Raw genomic sequence first — 20,619 nt, forward strand, 5'->3', positions numbered from 1 at the left:
CAACTCTTGAGGTATCTGCAGCATTTCATGGAAAGCCTCTGTAACCTCTGGATATACACGCCATGTATCCCAGGCAGTCTTTTTACTACGACCACAGAATGAGGAAGTTGTATCACAGCCAGTAAAAGAATGAAATTCTAGCAGTGCAGAACTACTGGAAGGACCCAATGCAGCAACCACCTTGTGAATGGATATACGAGGTCTGTTAGAAAAGTATCCGACCTTTTATTTTTTTAAAAACCTGATGGATTTGAATCACGTGTGCTTGCATGAGCAAACCTTGAACCTTCGTGCGCATGCATGAATTTTTTCACGCCTGTCAATTGCTTGTAAGCAGCCTTTGTGTGAGGATGGGTGGAGTCTCTTGTCGTTTTTTTCTTTTCAAGGAAATGGTGGAACGACTGGAGCAGCGCAACTGCATCAAATTTTGCCAGAAACTGTGCGAAAGCCATGTGGAAACCATTCGGCTTATTCAGACGGCTTTTGGTGACGATGCTATGGGCATCACACCGATTAAGGAGCGGTACAACCGGTTTAAAGACGTCCGCACAACGGTGGAGAGCGAGCCGCGTTCCGGGCGGCCATCAGCATGCTGAAATGACCAGGTCATTTCCAAAGTGAACGCTGTGATGATGTGGGACCGTCGTGTGACTATCTGAGAAATTGCGGAAGAGGTTGACATCAGCACCTTTTCGGCACATTCCACTGTGACAAAAGATTTTGCCATGAAAAGAGTTGCAGCAAAATTCATCGGCACGAAGCTGATGGCGCAGCAAAAGTGCCTTCGTGTTGAAGCCTCACAGGACATGTTGTGAAATGTCCAGCTCTTCCACCATTCGGAAGATTTAGACGGCTTTCGTTGGCTTTTCAGTCGTGTGACTATCCGAGAAATTGTAGACGGACGGACAGACATGATTTTTTTAAGGTTCATTCATTTCACTGGGTCTTAAAATGACACCAACGGTAATAAACTGGTTTAAACTATAGTGAGGAAAATAAGTATTTGAACACCCTGTGATTTTGCAAGTTTTCCCACTTACAAATCATGGAGGGGTCTGAAATTTTCATCTTAGGTGCATATCCACTGTGAGAGACATAATCTAAAAGAAAAAATCCAGAAATCACAATGTATGATTTTTTTTAAATAATTTATTTGTATGTTACTGCTGCAAATAAGTATTTCAACGCCTGTCAAAATCAATGTTAATATTTGGTACAGTAGCCTTTGTTTGCAATTACAGAGGTCAAACGTTTCCTGTACTTTTTTACCAGATTTGCACACACTGCAGCAGGGGATTTTGGTCCATTCCTCCACACAGATCTTCTCTAGATCAGCCAGGTTACTGGGCTGTCGCTGAGAAACACTGAGTTTGAGCTCCCTCCAAAGATTTTCTATTGGGTTTAGGTCTGGAGACTGGCTAGGCCACTCCAGAACCTTGATATGCTTCTTACGGAACCACTCTTTGGTTATCGTGGCTGTGTGCTTCGGGTCATTGTCATGTTGGAAGACCCATCCATGACCCATCTTCAATGCTCTAACTGAGGGAAGGAGGTTCCCCAAAATCTCGCAAAACATGGCCCCGGTCATCCTCTTCTTAATACAGTGCAGTCGTCCTGTCCCATGTGCAGAAAAAACCCCAAAGCATCATGCTTCCATGCTGATTGAAGCAGGGGAACCTTCCGTACCATGCATGATTTTAACCCATGACGTAACCTTGGAAACAGTGGTGCCAGCTCTGTTCAGGTCATTGGCCAGCTCCTCCCATGCAGTTCTGGGCTGATTCCTCACCTTTCTTAGGATCACTGATACACCACGAGGTGGGATCTTGCATGGAGCCCCAGTCCAAGGGAGATTGACAGTCATGTTTAGCTTCTTCCATTTTCTAATAATTGCTCCAACAGTTGATCTTTTTTCACCAAGCTGCTTGGCAATTGCCCCGTAGCCCTTTCCAGCCTTGTGGAGGTCTACAATTTTGTCTCTGGTGTCTTTGGACAGCTCTTTGGTCTTAGCCATGTTAGTAGTTGGAGTCTTACTGACTGTGTGGGGTGGACAGCTGTCTTTATGCAGCTCACGACCTCAAATAGGTGCTTCTAATTTGGAAGAATAAGTGGAGTGGAGGTGGACTTATTAGAAGCGGACTAACAGGTCTTTGAGGGCCAGAATTTTTGCTGATTGGCAGATTTTGAAATGCAGCAGTTACATGCAAATAAATTATAAAAAAAAATAAAAAAAATCATACATTATGATTTCCGGATTTTTTTTTTTTTTTTTTTGGATTATGTCTCTCACAGTGGACATGCACCTAAGATGAAAATTTCAGACCCCTCCATGATTTGTAAGTGGTAGAACTTGCAAAATCGCAGGGTATTCAAATGCTTATTTTCCTCACTGTACTTCTAATCAGCTTGAAGGGTGTTTTAAGCTGGTTTACAGCAGACACAATCTTGTTTTTGTTCCTTATATTGCTTTGAATGGGTCTAAATGAGAACAAACAACTTGCTTTTTAATGTGGCTATTTTGTTCAACACCAAGAATGGCCAGATTTGAAGTCATTTTAAAGGACTAAATGAATTGGATCAGGTTTTTGTTCATGTTGCTGCTTCATTCTGACCTTTGACCCACATGCTGACTTTTTGTTGCTTTTTTTTGGAAAAACATAATGTTTGATGCCATGTTTGTAATTTTAAACCTCTTAACTGTAGATTACAACCAGGTATCAGTTTCTGAAGTGGTTCAGATGTGCTAAATTTGAGATAAGGTGGTTAACTGGTTGTCAAAACTCAACTGAACGTCTGCTTTTTTCAGCACTTCAAAGAGTAATTGGAAAGAGTAAATTGCAGATTTTTTGGTCATGAAAACATGTTAAGTACTTGCAGCCCTAATAATAATAATGAGCTCCACACTAACAACACAACTGCAGATAGAGGACCTGGAAGAAATGTCTTGTTCATCACGTTGTGCCCTCTCCTATTACTCTGGCAGTAAGTTTCATTACGACACACTCCAACATGAACTTCGAAAGGGCCACGCCCACTAGGGTGCATCAAATTTGAATGGGAAATTTTAATTTCAAAATATCAATTTGGCTGGCATTGCAATTTCTTCCAGTTAACATAAAAATGACTTTTGCAAAGTTTTGAGGAATTCCATTGAGATTTATGGGTGCCACCGAACACACGGACTTTTGTGAAATTGTGAAAAATGTGCAATTTTTAGTCTAATTGCCAAAAGGTTGACCTGGAAATGTTGAATACAGCAAAATTTTATACAGTAACATGCTCCATAGGGTTATAAAAGTAAAAGTTGTTTGTTTGGTCATTTTTCAGAATTCAACTTTCAAGATTCTCCATTCATTTTGTCTATAGGACAAAATGAATGGAGGTCAATGGGAGGTCATGTTCACAAGGCCTTACCCTGAGTTTTGTGCAGCAGTGATGGATGTCGGACACACATATAAAGTTTGTCTTTATTGTTAAACACAAGGGGTGATACTGGACACCACCTCCATTGTGCACCCTACACTGGGACAGCAAGTTAACACCGATGCTCAGCAATGAGGAGGAGCATCTTACAGTGGTGGTTGGAGAGTGGCTGAAGCTTCTTGGTGTCCCGGCGTATAAGAAGCAGACCAAGGAGGCATGTGGGTGATCACTGAATGGTTGACATGCAAGTTGCTGCAGGACTGGTGCTGCGCAGACCAGGTTGTCAAGATGACATTTGACACCACTGTGTCAAACACCGGCCATCTCACAGCCTGTATAGCCATACAGCTCTCACTGGGTTGATCACTGCTTTGGTCTGGGTGTCGACACCACATTTCTTAGATCCTCCCGAACCAGGTTTTCACAGACCTGAAGGTGGAGTCATCACGCTCGCCAGCGCTTCCCTTGTTCACACGACTTAGAGAGAAATGGAATCTGTTACCACAAGAATCCAGCAGCCAATGGTCCCGCTACATTCCTGGCAACACCGAGCAACCACTCCTGGGCAAGTTCCGTGCTGAACTTGTCAGGTGCGCAAAAGAAGTGACTGACCACAAGCGAGGTGACTACTCTGAGTTCGTGCAGCTGTGTCTTGTGGTTCTGGATGCAGATGGTGAAGAGCAGAGCAAACTGCAGTGACCTTCCAACAACTGGGAGTGCTCCACCATGCAAGATGGATTGCCAAGCTGCTCTATACTATCAAGCTGACTATGATGTAGTAGCACATCGCATTGCTTCCCCAGGGCACAATCACCACACGGCAGCAGGTGCCGAAGATTCTGGCATTTGCCATTTTCATTATACACATATATGCAAAGTGGTGGTAGACCTGCGAGAAAGCTGCAGATGCTACCTGGAATGACCTGACACTCTAACCACCACCTGCAAGCATACAAGGCTGTAGATGAGGGCATTACAACATCAGTGATCAAGGCACTGGAGAGGCATCGCTGGTACCTGACAGGTGAGATACTACCCCTGGCTCTCTTCAGCAGCAAGGTGCCCAAGGATGACAAGTGTGCACTTGCCAGTGCGATCTTGGAGCACAAGCCCACTGATCTCCCCATGCACATCCCTGAGCAGGGCTTTGGCACTGGCTTTGGCAAGCCAAAGTTCCCCACCCTCTTGCCAACCACCAGCTTGGTTGACCTCGCCAATAAGGATTGCTGGTTTTGGATGCACCAGATGCACATTGATCCAGAATTTATGTCTCTCAATGTGAAGTAATGGGCGATCAATGCTGCGTTCAAAAAAAGTGAGGATGTATGTGCAATGAAAGTGGTCAATGACTGTGCCAAGCATGGTGTCAAACTCACGTCCAACTTCATCACAGTGGCCAGGAAGGAGCAGCACCTGCAGAATGTGCTGCAGGCAGTTGAACATGAATGCAGCCAACAGCCAAAACTTTGCCGCAAGCTAATCCCTGAACAGGACTGTTACTCTGGGGTGGCAGGTGGGGAGACGTATCTGGGGGGACACACACTGGCTAGGTTCAGAGTTCAGGTTCCATTTACTCTCTCTTTCTCCCTGGTGATGTCAGTGGACTGGACTCTGGCACAGACTGAGCAGTTAAGTTTGAAGTTTAGTTGGTGTCAGCTCTTACCATTAGGTCTTGTTATTTGCCAGTGAGTTAACCACTAGAGAGGGTTTGTTCTTTTCAGTGTGTCAGTATCGGCCCTTGTGTTTAACAAGAAAGTAAATTAAACTTTATGTGTGTGTCCGACATCCATGTCGGACACACGTCACATTCCATTCATTTTGTCTATAAGACAAATGAATGGAGAATCTTGAAAGTTGAATTCTGAGAAATGCCGAAGTTGCCCAAAGGGCAAACAAACAACTTTTACTGTGATAACCCTATGGAACATGCTACTGTATAAAAGTTCACTGTACTCAACAATCCAGGTCAACCTTTTGGCAATTAGACTAAAAATTGCACATTTTTCGAAATTTCACAGAAGTTCATGTGTTAGGTAGCACCCCTAAATCTCAATGGAATTCCTCAAAACTTTGCAAAAGTAATTTTTATGTTAACTGGAACAAAATGCAATTCCAGCCAAATTGATATTTGGAAATATTCAAATTTGATGCACCCTAATGCCCACGTTGACGTGATTGCGTGGTCACAGAGTTATGGAGTTATAGAAGTATAAATCAGGCTTGACACTACCACTGCTGTTTGAACTAGCCATGGCCACCCCACCCCCACCCACCCACTCACAAAAATCATGTCACTGAAGGTGGTGATCATTTTCATCAAACTAAGGCACATTCAGCATAAATAACGTGGTGCTGGGTGTTTTTCACAGACAGTAATGAAGAAGTGTATTTAAATGAGCAAGTAAATTTTGCTTCAGTACTTTTTTAAGGACACATTGAGGCCACACCTGAGGAGTTCCTTCTGTCACAGCCTGCCTCCGCTCCCTGAGCTGTCGGTGAAGCAGAGCCTCCACACCGTACCGACGGCGATAACGACGCAGAGCTTTCAGCTTCTTCAGGTTTTCCCTCTCCTTCATGGACAGTCCTTCAGGCCCAGTCAACAGACTGCTCCCTTCGATCAACACACACACACACACACACACACACACACACACACACCACACACACACACACACACACACACACACACACACACACACACACCACACACACACACACACACACACACACACACACACACCACACACACACACACACACACACACACACACACACACACACACACACACCAGTGAGAACCGAGAAAATGCTGTTGATCCATACAAATGGGTGTGAGATCACTGGCAGAGAAGCTTCATTTATTCATTCATTTTCTGCTACTTATCTGGGTCCAGGTCACGGCAGCAGTACACCAAGCAGCTCATCCCACACTTATCTATCCTCGGGCACTTACTATAACTCTTCCTGAGGGATCCTGAGGTATTCCCAGGCCAGGTGGGAAATATAATCCCTTCAGCATGACCTGGGTCTTCCCCAGGGCCTCCTCCCAGTTGGACATGCTTCGCAGACCTCTCTAGGGAGATGACCAGGAGGCCGCCTCCTCACCAGATGTTGGAACCACCTCAGTTGGCTCCTTCTGATTCAAAGAAGCAGCAGCTCTATTCAGAGTCCCTCCAGGATAGTTCAGCTTCTCACCATGTCCCGGAGTGTAAGCCCAGATACCCGATGGAGAAATCTCATTTTTGCTGCTTGTACCCGCAAATTCAATCTTTTCGGTCATTACCCAAAATTCATATACCCAAAGGTTATAACCACAGGTGCAGATAGGGGCATAAAGTGAATGATAAATTGAGAATCTCACCTTCTGACTGAGAAGCTTGACTGTTTAAAACAGGGTTCTCAAACTGTAGGTACCAGGCTGAATTCAGCCCATGAGCCACGACATTATGGTTCATGTTGTTTATTACTGAATCTGGTTTGTGTCATGACTTTCCTTCTACAGTGCCTCACAGAGCGTGAAACACCTCACACTCATCTGAGTGTCAACCTAACAGACACGTAAAACTACCAAAATTGCTGACATGGTGAGCCACAATCTCGGATGATGTAGAAAATGTGTTTTGGTTTTTTTAATAAACTAAAATGTGTTGGCAGCAAAAACAAAAATTTTCTGGATTATGTTCTACTTACGCAACAGGTTAAACATGAATGTAGATGTACAAAAGTCATGCCAAGTCATAACACTGCAGTTTCTAAAGTGGTGAAAAAAGTTTTGTCTATAGTCCACAAGCAGTTATCTTTACCAAGAGTTTCATGCTCCACTTTGCGGTTGTGTAGGTATCTTCGCTTTTTCTCCTTCAGGAGGTGTTGCAGGCGTTTGAACTGGTCAATGTAGAGAGACTGCAGCCTGATGAGTTTCTCTCGTGTGATGAGTGTCACCTCCTCTGCTGTATATACACCTGCATGTCTGTGATTACACATTGAGAATAAAATTAAAAACCAATTAGACTACACTTTCACTACAATATGTACATTTGTTCTTGAACAAACCAGGCAATAAACAGATGCAACAGCAAATTACCCACAACACCTCAGCAAAAACAATCTTATTTAAGGTCCACTGGATCATTTTTGAAAAGTTATTTATTCACATACTGTTTCCAAAGCAGAACAGTCAGTATGCACTTTAGTACGCATCTCACCACCCCCCACACTAAATAAATACATCTACCCTTTTTTGGTATGTAGGTTAGTTTATGGACTCTACTGCAGTGCTACAAGACTGTAAACAACAAAAACCCTAACTGTGAATAAATAGAGCCCTGTGACAGCAATAAAATATTTGCAGAAAGGAATTTCAACTTTTAAAATGAGTTTTTTTTTTTTTTCTTATTGGTGGTGGGACAAAGCGCTGGCTTCCTCTGGTTCAGGCTTAGAAATGCACCCAGAGCAGACCAACACAGATAGGCTTCTTTAAAAATGTTGGGTTTAATCACAATTTCCATCATAAGGAATTAATGTATTTCCAGATGTCGCTCTCCAAAACAAGAGTGTCTTATGTGGCTAGGTTTTCGGCTGTGATGATGAATTTGGTTCAAACAACACAAGAGGTAACATTAACAATTTTTATTTACTGTGTGTGTGAATGGTTTTAATATTTGAAACAATATACCGTAAGTCGGAAATGAATGAATGGTCACATAAGGACTTCACTGAAAAGAAATATTGGAATTGTAGATGTTATACTGTACCTCTGTATTTATCCTAAATAAATATATGAAAGGATTATTAACCTCGCTTGCTTGGTCTGTACAGGGAAATATCAGACATCTGTGTTTTTTTGCACAGACCTTACTAACGCTCAGCCCACACTAAACACCTCAGCCTGATATTTCCCTGTACAGACTGTGCAAGCAAGGTTAATAATTTGTTTATTATATGGCTATTAAATACCTAAAGACACAAACCTACAGTGCCACCCGAATATGAAAGCTGCTGACGGTTTTGGGCTCACAGTCAAACCCGTTTGCTTACTTCACCTCCACTAGTTTAACAGATGGTCAAAGTCGTTAGCTGGTAAGCTTTCAATCTGTTTTTTTCCAATGCTGCTTAACCCCTTAACGCCCGAATTTATATAGCTGTATATAAAAAAATGTTTTGTGTGTGTTTTTGCCTTTAAGTAGATGGTAAATAATGTTGAGATTATTAATTTCACTTTTGCACAAAAACTAGATAGTAATATTGGGTATTCTGGTAATGACTTTATGTTATGTTATAATAATAATGAAGGTATGTTGCAAATTTGCGACAACAGGCATACAGGTCAATTTGGTAAGTTGTATATTTGAGTCAGAGATTGTAGCATATATGCGACGATGGGCATTAAGGGGTTAAATATTTATGCAGTACGTTCATGTCTGACTTGGTTTTTCTAATTGTGTTTTTTTCCTTCCTGGTTTGTAACGAAAATTCGCGTTGTAGACCGACTGTCATGGTAACTGGTCCGATATGAGAAAATATCGGACCAGTAATCAGCCAATCAGAGTGCACGTAGCGTCATAACCATATAATAATAATTATTATTATTATTGTAATTTAAGCTTCTGCTGCTACAATGATTAGCTCTGACATGCATGTTCTCCGTTTGTGGGGAAGTGTTGCAGTGCCACATACAGGCCTGGCTTATGTACTACAATGTTTTGGGTCACAGAATTTTTGTGTGGATGGAAATAAATCTTGATACTGTGCCGTGTTTACGGAACACTATTTGAAAATGACAAAGAAGATCATACTGGGAAAGTGCTGTATCCATGTGGACGAGGCCTGATGCAGGATGGTGCATCTTCTTGTCCTTATATACACTTTGAGCAAAAAATGAAAATAAAAAATGCTCACACAGAGCAAGCATGCGCACAATTGCCTAATGCAAATGTGAAATTTACTCACGGCACAATGACCACCTAAACTTCCCACATACACAAGAGAATAACCAAACTTTACAAAGAAAAGCCCCAGCTCAAACTGAACAAAGGACATCGTGGCTGTGAGGCAGCAGTGATAAACATTGTTTGCGTGAAAGTTTCATTTTGTAAAATGTGTGGCAGAAAGAGGCTCTGATAAGAAGCTTACTTTAGTGGATCTTCGTTATCACTATCAATGCTGTCAGGTTCACTGTCAGGATCTCCTCTCCATGTCTGGTCTAGTACCAAGGGACCTTGCTCCTCCTCACTCAAACTGTCCTCATCTGCACACAGGGTTTAAATTAAACACACATAAAAACAAAACAATAACAATATGCAATGACACAGTAAACTACAAGGGGACAGCCAGATTAATTGATTTCTGCCAGAACTGCCAAACCTCAACGGCAGAGAAAAGAACATTCAGTTACTGGTTGATCAACCACACAAGATCTATTCACAAATGAAACTATTTTCCACTACAGGCATGTGAGAGGCAAAAACAGAAAAATGCTTAAAATGGGCAGGGGTCAAGAGGGCGCTGGTGATGGGGGGTTCCTGGGGCGAAGCAGAAAGGTTTTAGCAAGTAAATGCTCCCCAGAACCATTTTCTGCAGTGAAGTTGCAAGGAGAGATAGGGAGGATAGAGGCAGCTGTTTATCCAACATTGGAAGGAAAAAAAAAAACACCCTATCTTCATAAGTTAGCAACTTCTGTGCTGTGTGAGAAGAGCTCCTCTAAAACTGGAGAGGTAGTAAAGAAAAGGAACAGACTCAAACATAACACTACTGAAATGATCTTGTGTTTAAATAAAACCTCTGAAGTGCGCAAATCCCCATCATTTTGTACAACTATTGTCATAAGTCTAACTGTACAAGCATTTCTCAATTTATATCTCTATTACATACAGTTAGGGCAGTCACAATTATTACAATATTCACCAATCGCGATTATTTTTCATATTTGCGGTTATTTTTCATATTCGCGATTACCATGAATTATTTATTTTATCCACAAAGTATAAAACGACTCAGAATCTGACGTCACTGTGCTGCAGTCTCGCTCACTCTGTTACGCTCTCGTCTTAAGGCAGGACAATAACATGGAGGGTGAGGAGTGATCCGTCCTGCCGTTTGGATAAGACGGCCGATTAAAACAGTGGCCATCTTCTTCAAAGCTGTTTAAAATGTGGAGTTTACCGAAGGAGCTGTGGGTGTGTATGTCTCTGTGTGTGTTTGTGTGTGTGTGTGTGCGCGCAGAGTCAACAGGCTGCAGACTGAAAGGGAGGGGGTGAGGAAGATTCCTGAATGGAGGCACAACACGTTAGTCTGCTGAGAACCATCAGTGTACATGAGACACTGAGCGTGGAGCAGAGAGGGGATTTTAACCAGAGTGAACATGTTAAAAAAAACAAAACCAAAACGTGGAACTGCCTTTACTTCTCTCTGAACTTTCTCTCCTGGTGTGATTCTGCCGTTACCGTCCTGTTCACACCATGTGCGCGTTGTATACTGAATTTATGAGATCATGAGATGAAATAAATGGTCAAATATCTTTAAAAACATATTTAAAAAATGAGAATATATGAATGAACTGAGCAAAAAAAACAAAACAAAAAAAAAAAACCCTGACGTGGAGAAGCTGTGGTGATGTTCAGACGCACAGATCACAAAAAGCAGGTGATAACTCTGAACTTTAACAGCTGTTTTCCAAATTTGTTCAATCTTGAGCTTAATGTAGTGTTTAAGCACAAAACGTGACTGATGAGGAGAAACAATTTCAGATTTGTGGTGAAATTTCAATTTCACCACAAATCAGAAGAAGATAAAAATAAAAATGTTGCACTATTCCCAGTTTCTCCACTCACAGAAGCCAAACGTTCTTACAGAGTTGTGTAGCCTTGTACTATGATAGTAGAATATAAAGAAGGGAAGAAAGGAAAAAAAAAAAGAGACAATATATTCGTCAATCGCAATTATTTGTCTGACAATTAATCGTTTCCAGAAATTCCTAATCGTGACAGCCCTACATACAGTATTTTATAATAGCACAATCACATTATAACACAAGTATATTATTAATGTCTAAATGAAAATATAGTAAAAAATTTCAAGATGTACATACAACTCCTGGCAAAAATTATGGAATCACCGGCCTCTGAGGATGTTCATTCAGTTGTTTAATTTTGTAGAAAAAAAGCAGATCACAGACATGACACAAAACTAAAGTCATTTCAAATGGCAACTTTCTGGCTTTAAGAAACACTATAAGAAATCAAGAAAAAAAAAATTGTGGCAGTCAGTAACGGTTACTTTTTTAGACCAAGCAGAGGGAAAAAAATATGGACTCACTCAATTCTGAGGAATAAATTATGGAATCACCCTGTAAATTTTCATCCTCAAAACTAACACCTGCATCGAATCAGATCTGCTCGTTAGTCTGCCATCTAAAAAGGAGTGATCACACCTTGGAGAGCTGTTGCACCAAGTGGACTGACATGAATCATGGCTCCAACACGAGAGATATCAATTGAAACAAAGGACAGGATTATCAAACTTTTAAAAGAGGGTGAATCATCACACAATGTTGCAAAAGATGTTGGTTGTTCACAGTCAGCTGTGTCTAAACTCTGGACCAAATACAAAAAACATGGGAAGGTTGTTAAAGGCAAACATACTGGTAGACCAAGAAAGACATCAAAGGGTCTCAAAAATCAAAAATGCACAACAAAACAAATGAACGAATGGGAGGAAACTGGAGTCAACGTCTGTGACCGAACTGTAAGAAACCGCCTAAAGGAAATGGGATTTACATACAGAAAAGCTAAAGGAAAGCCATCATTAACACCTAAACAGAAAAAACAAGGTTACAATGGGCTAAGGAAAAGCAATCGTGGACTGTGGATGACTGGATGAAAGTCATATTCAGTGATGACTCTCGAATCTGCATTGGGCAAGGTGATGATGCTGGAACGTGTTTTTGCCGTTCCAATGAGATTTATAAAGATGACTGCCTGAAGAGAACATGTAAATTTCCACAGTCATTGATGATATGGGGCTGCATGTCAGGTAAAGGCACTGGGGAGATGGCTGTCATTACATCATCAATAAATGCACAAGTTTACGTTGATATTTTGGACACTTTCTTATCAAATCAATTGAAAGGATGTTTGGGGATGATGAAATCATTTTTCAAGATGATAATGCATCTTGCCATAGAGCAAAAACTGTGAAAACATTCCTTGCAAAAAGACACATAGGGTCAATGTCATGGCCTGCAAATAGTCCGGATCTTAATCCAATTGAAAATCTTTGGTGGAAGTTGAAGAAAATGGTCCATGACAAGGCTCCAACCTGCAAAGCTGATCTGGTAACAGCAATCAGAGAAAGTTGGAGCCAGATTGATGAAGAGTACTGTCCATTAAGTCCATGCCTCAGAGACTGCAAGCGTTCTTTTGTTTTTCATGATTCCATAATTTTTTCCTTAGAATTGAGTGATTCCATATTTTTTTCCCTCTGCTTGGTCTAAAAAAGTAACCGTTACTGACTCCCACAATTTTTTTTTCCTGATTTCTTATAGTGTTTCTTAAAGCCAGAAAGTTGCCATTTGAAATGACTTTAGTTTTGTGTCATGTCTGTGATCTGCTTTTTTCTACAAAATTAAACAACTGAATGAACATCCTCCGAGGCCGGTGATTCTATAATTTTTGCCAGGGGTTGCAGTGCCATTATTGTTTCACGACATCTTGCTATGTTAAAGATTGGCCCATGACATCTTGCTATGTTAAAGATTGGCCAGCAGATGTCACCATATGTAACTGTATCAAACGCTTCAAAACACTGAACCATTGCAACACAACTGCTTCATATTGATTCAGTGGTTCAAAAATTTTGGTTTCTCAGTCACAAATAATTCGCGAATAAAAAATATCAGCAACCATTAATTATTACAGCATATGCACGGATAGGCTTATAATCACGAATACTTTGATGCTGTGTTGCTAGGCAACACAGCATGTCCTTTAAACTGGGAGTAATCCCACGGTACCTGATGCATGTTTTTCTGTCAATGTTCCTGCCATCCAAATCGCCAGTGGTGTCCCTTTCAGTTGTCTTTCTGCAGATTTTGACTCATTTTGTTTGGGCGGGGTTCAGCGCCACTACAAAGCAAACATTTGTTTGTTTGTTTTTTAGTTTGGCAGTTTTACAGCAATTTGCGCCCATTTATGGTAGTACTGTATAAGCATACATCTAATGTGTGCCTTCAAAACAGACTGATTCACACCACAAAATACTTTGGCAGAAATTCAAAAATGCACAGTTCTCACATGCCTGCATTCTAACGAAAACCACTTACCAAGAATACGATTAGCTTCAGAGCGGCCTCCATCATGGCTATGTGTCTCTGCACGGTTGTATCCGCTAAGCTGGGACAGCAGCGTCTCTGGAGATGGACCAGAAGACGTCTTTCTCATGTGAGCTCGGAGGGTCATGGCATTCCTATGAGCATGCTCTGCACAGAAAGTCACCCTGAATCCAGAAAGAGACATTGAGGAAGGGACATTAAAGAGTGGAATTTCCCTCAAGTGTTATAGCGCTGCGGCGCTGCCATGCTTTTGTACAACTCAGGGTAATTCCCATCAGAGCAGCTCGTATGAGCGCAACACGAAACATTGAGCTGATGGGCAGGTGTGCATGATGCCAGTGCGACAGTTCGTGCACGCGTCAACACAGTGCCAGCAGCTGCCCGATGTGTAACCACACCGCTGGCGCGTCCTGCCGGCGCGCAGCAGGACTGACACCTCATCATGTGGAACAGAGCTCACGTGGGTGACGTGACAGTCAGATCGCTCACTGCGTGTTATGATCTGACGGTCCTTTTCAACCTGGGGGCAGCCTGTCAATGGACTGGAGCGTGCACACGCTCACTCACTGCAGCCCGTAACCACACCAATATGTTTTTATTTATGTCCACGTGATGACACCAAGCAGACAAACATGTGTCACAGTGGGCAGTTGTTAGTCCATATCTGTCCAAATACAGTACATGTTGCCCAGCTGGAATGTCCAAATCCACAGCCACTTCTGTCTGCGGCCACACCTCCTGTCAGTTGAGCGCACAGACCAAAGCTACACTCGTGGGACACTTAGACAAATTTCACTGCCAGCACAACAATGATTGTCTGCTGACTGTTGTTGTGTTAATAGTGTGAAAGGCTACACATTTTCTAAGTGCCAAACGAGCGGTGTTAGATGTTCGTGCGTGCCAGGTATAATTTGGCTGACACCTGCCGTGAGAGGGTTCGATGGGCTCGCACAGCGCACACTAGCAACAGGTGTACCAGGCACATACGATTTTACATGTTTTACACACTTACTTACCTACTTCATGCGCACTTTATGCGCACTATGCAAAGGCGCCCTTCGTTTCGGCTTGCATTGCTATCAAATCAGGGCTGTACAGTGCGCCTAAAATTTGATTGTGCGAGGAAAAAAAATAAAACGGGTGCACGTGTGCGAGAATGTATTTAAACCCTTTCATTCGCATTTTGCTCCTAAAATAAATACAGTGGTCCCTCACTATAACGCGGTTTCACCTTTCGCGGCCCTCGCTGTTTCGCGGATTTTTTAAGTCCAATTTGCATGCTTTTTTTTTGTTTTTTTTTTTGCTTTTTACAGTGCATTGTGTTCCGCGGCCTCATCAAGCAGCCGGTTGCGACACCGCGAAGGGACAGCACGCGCACTGTGTTCTGCGTGTCTGTTTATAAGAATCTTCTCGCCCAGAAAAAAGAAGAGCACCAACAACTACCCATAACTAACTACCCAACTACCCCAAAAAAATGAGGTGGGCTTCATAGATAATTGGCAAAGCTTCTGGGGAAAACCTGGTCTTGTTAGAAGAGACGGCATCCATCCCACTTTGGATGGAGCAGCTCTCATTTCTAGAAATATGGCCAATTTTCTTAAATCCTCCAAACCGTGACTATCCAGGGTTGGGACCAGGAAGCAGAGTTGTAGTCTTGCACACCTCTCTGCAGCTTCTCTCCCCCTGCCATCCCCTCATTACCCCATCCCCGTAGAGACGGTGCCTGCTCCCAGACCACCAATAACCAGCAAAAATCTATTTAAGCATAAAAATTCAAAAAGAAAAAATAATATAGCACCTTCAACTGCACCACAGACTAAAACAGTTAAATGGTGGTCTATTAAACATTAGGTCTCTCTCTTCTAAGTCCCTGTTAGTAAATGATATAATAATTGATCAACATATTGATTTATTCTGCCTTACAGAAACCTGGTTACAGCAGGATGAATATGTTAGTTTAAATGAGTCAACAACCCCGAGTCACACTAACTGCCAGAATGCTCATAGCACTGGGCAGAGGTGGAGGATTAGCAGCAATCTTCCATTCCAGCTTATTAAGTTAATCAAAACCCCAGACAGAGCTTTAATATTTGAAAGCTTGACTCTTAGTCTTGTCCATCCAATTGGAAGTCCCAAAAACCAGTTTTATTTGTTATTATCTATCGTCCACCTGGTCATTACTGTGAGTTTCTCTGTGATTTTCAGACCTTTTGTCTGACTTAGTGCTTAGCTCAGATAGATAATTATAGTGGGCGATTTTAACATCCACACAGAGTGCTGAGAATGACAGCCCTCAACACAGCATTTAATCTATATTAGGACTCAACTGGCTTTGCTCAAAATGTAAATGAGTCCACCCACCACTTTAATCATATCTTAGACTTGTTCTAACTTATGGTATGGAAATTGAAGACTAACAGTATTCCCTGAAAACTCCCTTCTGTCTGATCATTCTTAATAACATTTACATTTTACCTCTGAGGGACTACCCAGCAGTGGGGAATAAGTTTCATTACACTAGACGTCTTTCAGAAAGCGCTGTAACTAGGTTTAAGGATATGATGCCTTCTTTATGTTCTCTAATGCCATATACCAACACAGTGCAGAGTAGCTACCTAAACTCTGTAAGTGAGATAGAGTATCTCATCAATAGTTTTACATCCTCATTGAAGACAACTTTGGATGCTTGTAGCTCCTATTAAAAAGAGAGCTTTAAATCAGAGTGCCTGACTCTGTGGTATAACTCACAAACTCGCAGCTTAAAGCAGATAACCCGTAGGTTGGAGAGGAAAATGGCGTCTCACTAATTTAGAAGATCTTCACTTAGCCTGGAAAAAGAGTCTGTTGCTCTATAAAAAGCCCTCCGTAAAGCTAGGACATCTTACTACTCCATCACTAATTGAAGAAAATAAGAACAACACCAGGTTTCTTTTCAGCACTGTAGCCAGGCTGACAAAGAGTCAGAGCTCTATTGAGCCGAGGATTCCTTTAACTAGTAATGACTTCATGACTTTCTTGCTAATAAAATTTTAACTATTACAGAAAAAAATTTACTCAACCCATCCCCAAAGACGTATCTTATCTTTGGCTGCTTTCAGTGATGCGGTATTTGGTTAGACTCTTTCTCTCAGATTTGTTCTGTCTGAGTTATTTTCATTAGTTACTTTCATCCAAACCATCAACATGTCGATTAGACCCCATTCCTACCAGCGGCGCAAGGAAGCCCTACCATTATTTAATGCTTTGATCTTAAATATGATCAATCTATCTTTATTAGTTGGCTATGGTACCACAGGCTTTTAAGGTGGCAGTAATTTAAACCATTACTTAAAAAGCCATCACTTGACCCAGCTATCTTAGCTACACTCAACAAAAATATAAACGCAACACTTTTGGTTTTGCTCACATTTTGTATGAGATGAACTCAAAGATCTAAAACTTTTTCCACATACACAATATCACCATTTCTCTCAAATATTGTTCACAAACCAGTCTAAATCTGTGATAGTGAGCACTTCTCCTTTGCTGAGATAATCCATCCCACCTCACAGGTGTGCCATACCAAGATGCTGATTAGACACCTTGATTAGTGCACAGGTGTGCCTTAGACTGCCCATAATAAAAGGCCACTCTGAAAGGTGCAGTTTTATCACACAGCACAATGCCACAGATGTCGCAAGATTTGAGGGAGCGTGCAATTGGCATGCTGACAGCAGGAATGTCAACCAGAGCTGTTGCTCGTGTATTGAATGTTCATGTCTCTACCATAAGCCGTCTCCAAAGTCGTTTCAGAGAATTTGGCAGTACATCCAACCAGCCTCACAACCGCATACCACGTGTAACCACACCAGCCCAGGACCTCCACATCCAGCATGTTCACCTCCAAGATCATCTGAGACCAGCCATTCGGACAGCTGCTGAAACAATCGGTTTGCATAACCAAAGAATTTCTGCACAAACTGTCAGAAACCGTCTCAGGGAAGCTCATCTGCATGCTAGTCGTCCTCATCGGGGTCTCGACCTGACTCCAGTTCGTCATCGTAACCGACTTGAGTGGACAAATGCTCACATTCGCTGGCGTTTGGCACGTTGGAGAGGTGTTCTCTTCACGGATGATGCGAAGGAGATGTGTTGCACTGCATGAGGCAAATGGTGGTCACACCAGATACTGACTGGTATCCCCCCCAATAAACAAAACTGCACCTTTCAGAGTGGCCTTTATTATGGACAGTCTAAGGCACACCTGTGCACTAATCATGGTGTCTAATCAGCATCTTGGTATGGCACACCGTGAGGTGGGATGGATTATCTCAGCAAAGGAGAAGTGCTCACTATCACAGATTTAGACTGCTTTGTGAATAATATTGAGGGAAATGGTGATATTGTGTATGTGGAAAAAGTTTTAGATCTTTGAGTTCATCTCATACAAAATGGGAGCAAAACCAAAAGTGTTGCGTTTATATTTTTGTTGAGTATAATTATAGGCCAATCTCCAACCTTCCTTTTCTCTCAAAAATTCTTGAAAGGGTAGTTGTAAAACAGCTAACTGATCATCTGCAGAGGAATGGTCTATTTGAAGAGTTTCAGTCAGGTTTTAGAATTCATCATAGTACAGAAACAGCATTAGTGAAGGTTACAAATGATCTTCTTATGGCCTCAGACAGTGGACTCATCTCTGTGTTGTTCTGTTAGACCTCAGTGCTGCTTTTGATACTGTTGACCATAAATTTTATTACAGAGATTAGAGCATGCCATAGGTATTAAAGGCACTGCGCTGCAGTGGTTTGAATCATATTTATCTAATAGATTACAATTTGTTCATGTAAATGGGGAATCTTCTTCACAGACTAAGGTTAATTATGGAGTTCCACAAGGTTCTGTGCTAGGACCAATTTTATTCACTTTATACATGCTTCCCTTAGGCAGTATTATTAGACGGCATTGCTTAAATTTTCACTGTTACGCAGATGATACCCAGCTTTATCTATCCATGAAGCCAGAGGACACACACCAATTAGCTAAACTGCAGGATTGTCTTACAGACATAAAGACATGGATGACCTCTAATTTCTTGCTTTTAAACCCAGATAAAACTGAAGTTATTGTACTTGGCCCCACAAATCTTAGAAACATGGTGTCTAACCAGATCCTTACTCTGGATGGCATTACCCTGACCTCAAGTAATACTGTGAGAAATCTTGGAGTCATTTTTGATCAGGATATGTCATTCAAAGCACATATTAAACAAATATGTAGGACTGCTTTTTTGCATTTACGCAATATCTCTAAAATTAGAAAGGTCTTGTCTCAGAGTGATGCTGAAAAACTAATTCATGCATTTATTTCCTCTAGGCTGGACTACTGTAATTCATTATTATCAGGTTGTCCTAAAAGTTCCCTGAAAAGCCTTCAGTTAATTCAAAATGCTGCAGCTAGAGTACTAGCGGGGACTAGAAGGAGAGAGCATATCTCACCCATATTGGCCTCTCTTCATTGGCTTCCTGTTAATTCTAGAATAGAATTTAAAATTCTTCTTCTTACTTATAAGGTTTTGAATAATCAGGTCCCATCTTATCTTAGGGACCTCATAGTACCATATCACCCAATAGAGCGCTTTGCTCTCAGACTGCAGGCTTACTTGTAGTTCCTAGGGTTTGTAAGAGTAGAATGGGAGGCAGAGCCTTCAGCTTTCAGGCTCCTCTCCTGTGGAACCAGCTCCCAATTCAGATCAGGGAGACAGACACCCTCTCTACTTTTAAGATTAGGCTTAAAACTTTCCTTTTTGCTAAAGCTTATAGTTAGGGCTGGATCAGGTGACCCTGAACCATCCCTTAGTTATGCTGCTATAGACGTAGACTGCTGGGGGGTTCCCATGATGCACTGTTTCTTTCTCTTTTTGCTCTGTATGCACCACTCTGCATTTAATCATTAGTGATTGATCTCTGCTCCCCTCCACAGCATGTCTTTTTCCTGGTTCTCTCCCTCAGCCCCAACCAGTCCCAGCAGAAGACTGCCCCTCCCTGAGCCTGGTTCTGCTGGAGGTTTCTTCCTGTTAAAAGGGAGTTTTTCCTTCCCACTGTCGCCAAGTGCTTGCTCACAGGGGGTCGTTTTGACCGTTGGGGTTTTTACGTAATTATTGTATGGCCTTGCCTTACAATATAAAGCGCCTTGGGGCAACTGTTTGTTGTGATTTGGCGCTATATAAATAAAATTGATTGATTGATAACTGTGTTCTACACTCGGAAAAAGACACCTGCAGCGAGGTGTGAGTCAGTGGAAAAAGACGTGATAGCGCAGCGGCGCCAGGACGATGAGGAGCGATCAGAGGAACTGTGAAATACTGGTCAGTCACTATTAATAATTTCTTATGTGTCCAACCTCGTACGTTGATCGTTAAAATTAAATTTGTTAGTTCTAAAAGCCATCATAATTATTTATAGGAAAATGTTCTATTTTTATTTCTCAAACAAATGTTTGGGCTTGAAAACAGGTTGGTCTTATTCCCCCCTCCACTCCAGACACATAAGGGGCCGCATGCGCGTTCTGATTTACTCGGGAAAGGGGGTACATTTTAACCGTTCGTCTCACGAAGATTTTTCCCGAGAAAATCGAGGAAAGGGGGTTGCTTTTCAAATAGGGCTGCCACAACTAGTCGACTAGTCACGACAACGTCGACTAATGAAACTGTTGACAACTAATTTAGTAGTCGACGAGTCGTTTATTTTATTTAAGTCTTTGTTTTTCTCTCAATTCATAGTTTTAGGCAGCGAGCTGTCCTGCCGTCATCTGAACGTTCAAACTTGGATAAGACGGGTGATTAAAACGGTGGCCGTCTTGTTCAAAGCTGTCTAAAATGCGCAGTTTACCGGAGG

The 20,619-nt window shown here is 41.9% G+C and overlaps 1 protein-coding gene across 1 annotated transcript in view; it reads right to left on the minus strand.

Annotated features, from left to right (window-relative positions):
- Nucleotides 1-20,619, minus strand: part of kansl2 (KAT8 regulatory NSL complex subunit 2) — a 70,273-nt gene that overhangs the window by 24,471 nt on the left and 25,183 nt on the right. Inside the window, exons 3-6 of the mRNA XM_034172007.1 lie at nt 13,739-13,911; nt 9,553-9,667; nt 7,227-7,390; nt 5,871-6,034 (exon numbers count right to left, since the gene is read on the minus strand). Coding sequence (XP_034027898.1) covers nt 5,871-6,034; nt 7,227-7,390; nt 9,553-9,667; nt 13,739-13,911 — 616 coding nt within the window. The remainder of the gene's footprint in view (nt 1-5,870; nt 6,035-7,226; nt 7,391-9,552; nt 9,668-13,738; nt 13,912-20,619) is intronic.

This window comes from Thalassophryne amazonica, chromosome 6 (genome assembly GCF_902500255.1).
Source record: "Thalassophryne amazonica chromosome 6, fThaAma1.1, whole genome shotgun sequence".
Lineage (NCBI taxonomy): Eukaryota > Metazoa > Chordata > Actinopteri > Batrachoidiformes > Batrachoididae > Thalassophryne > Thalassophryne amazonica.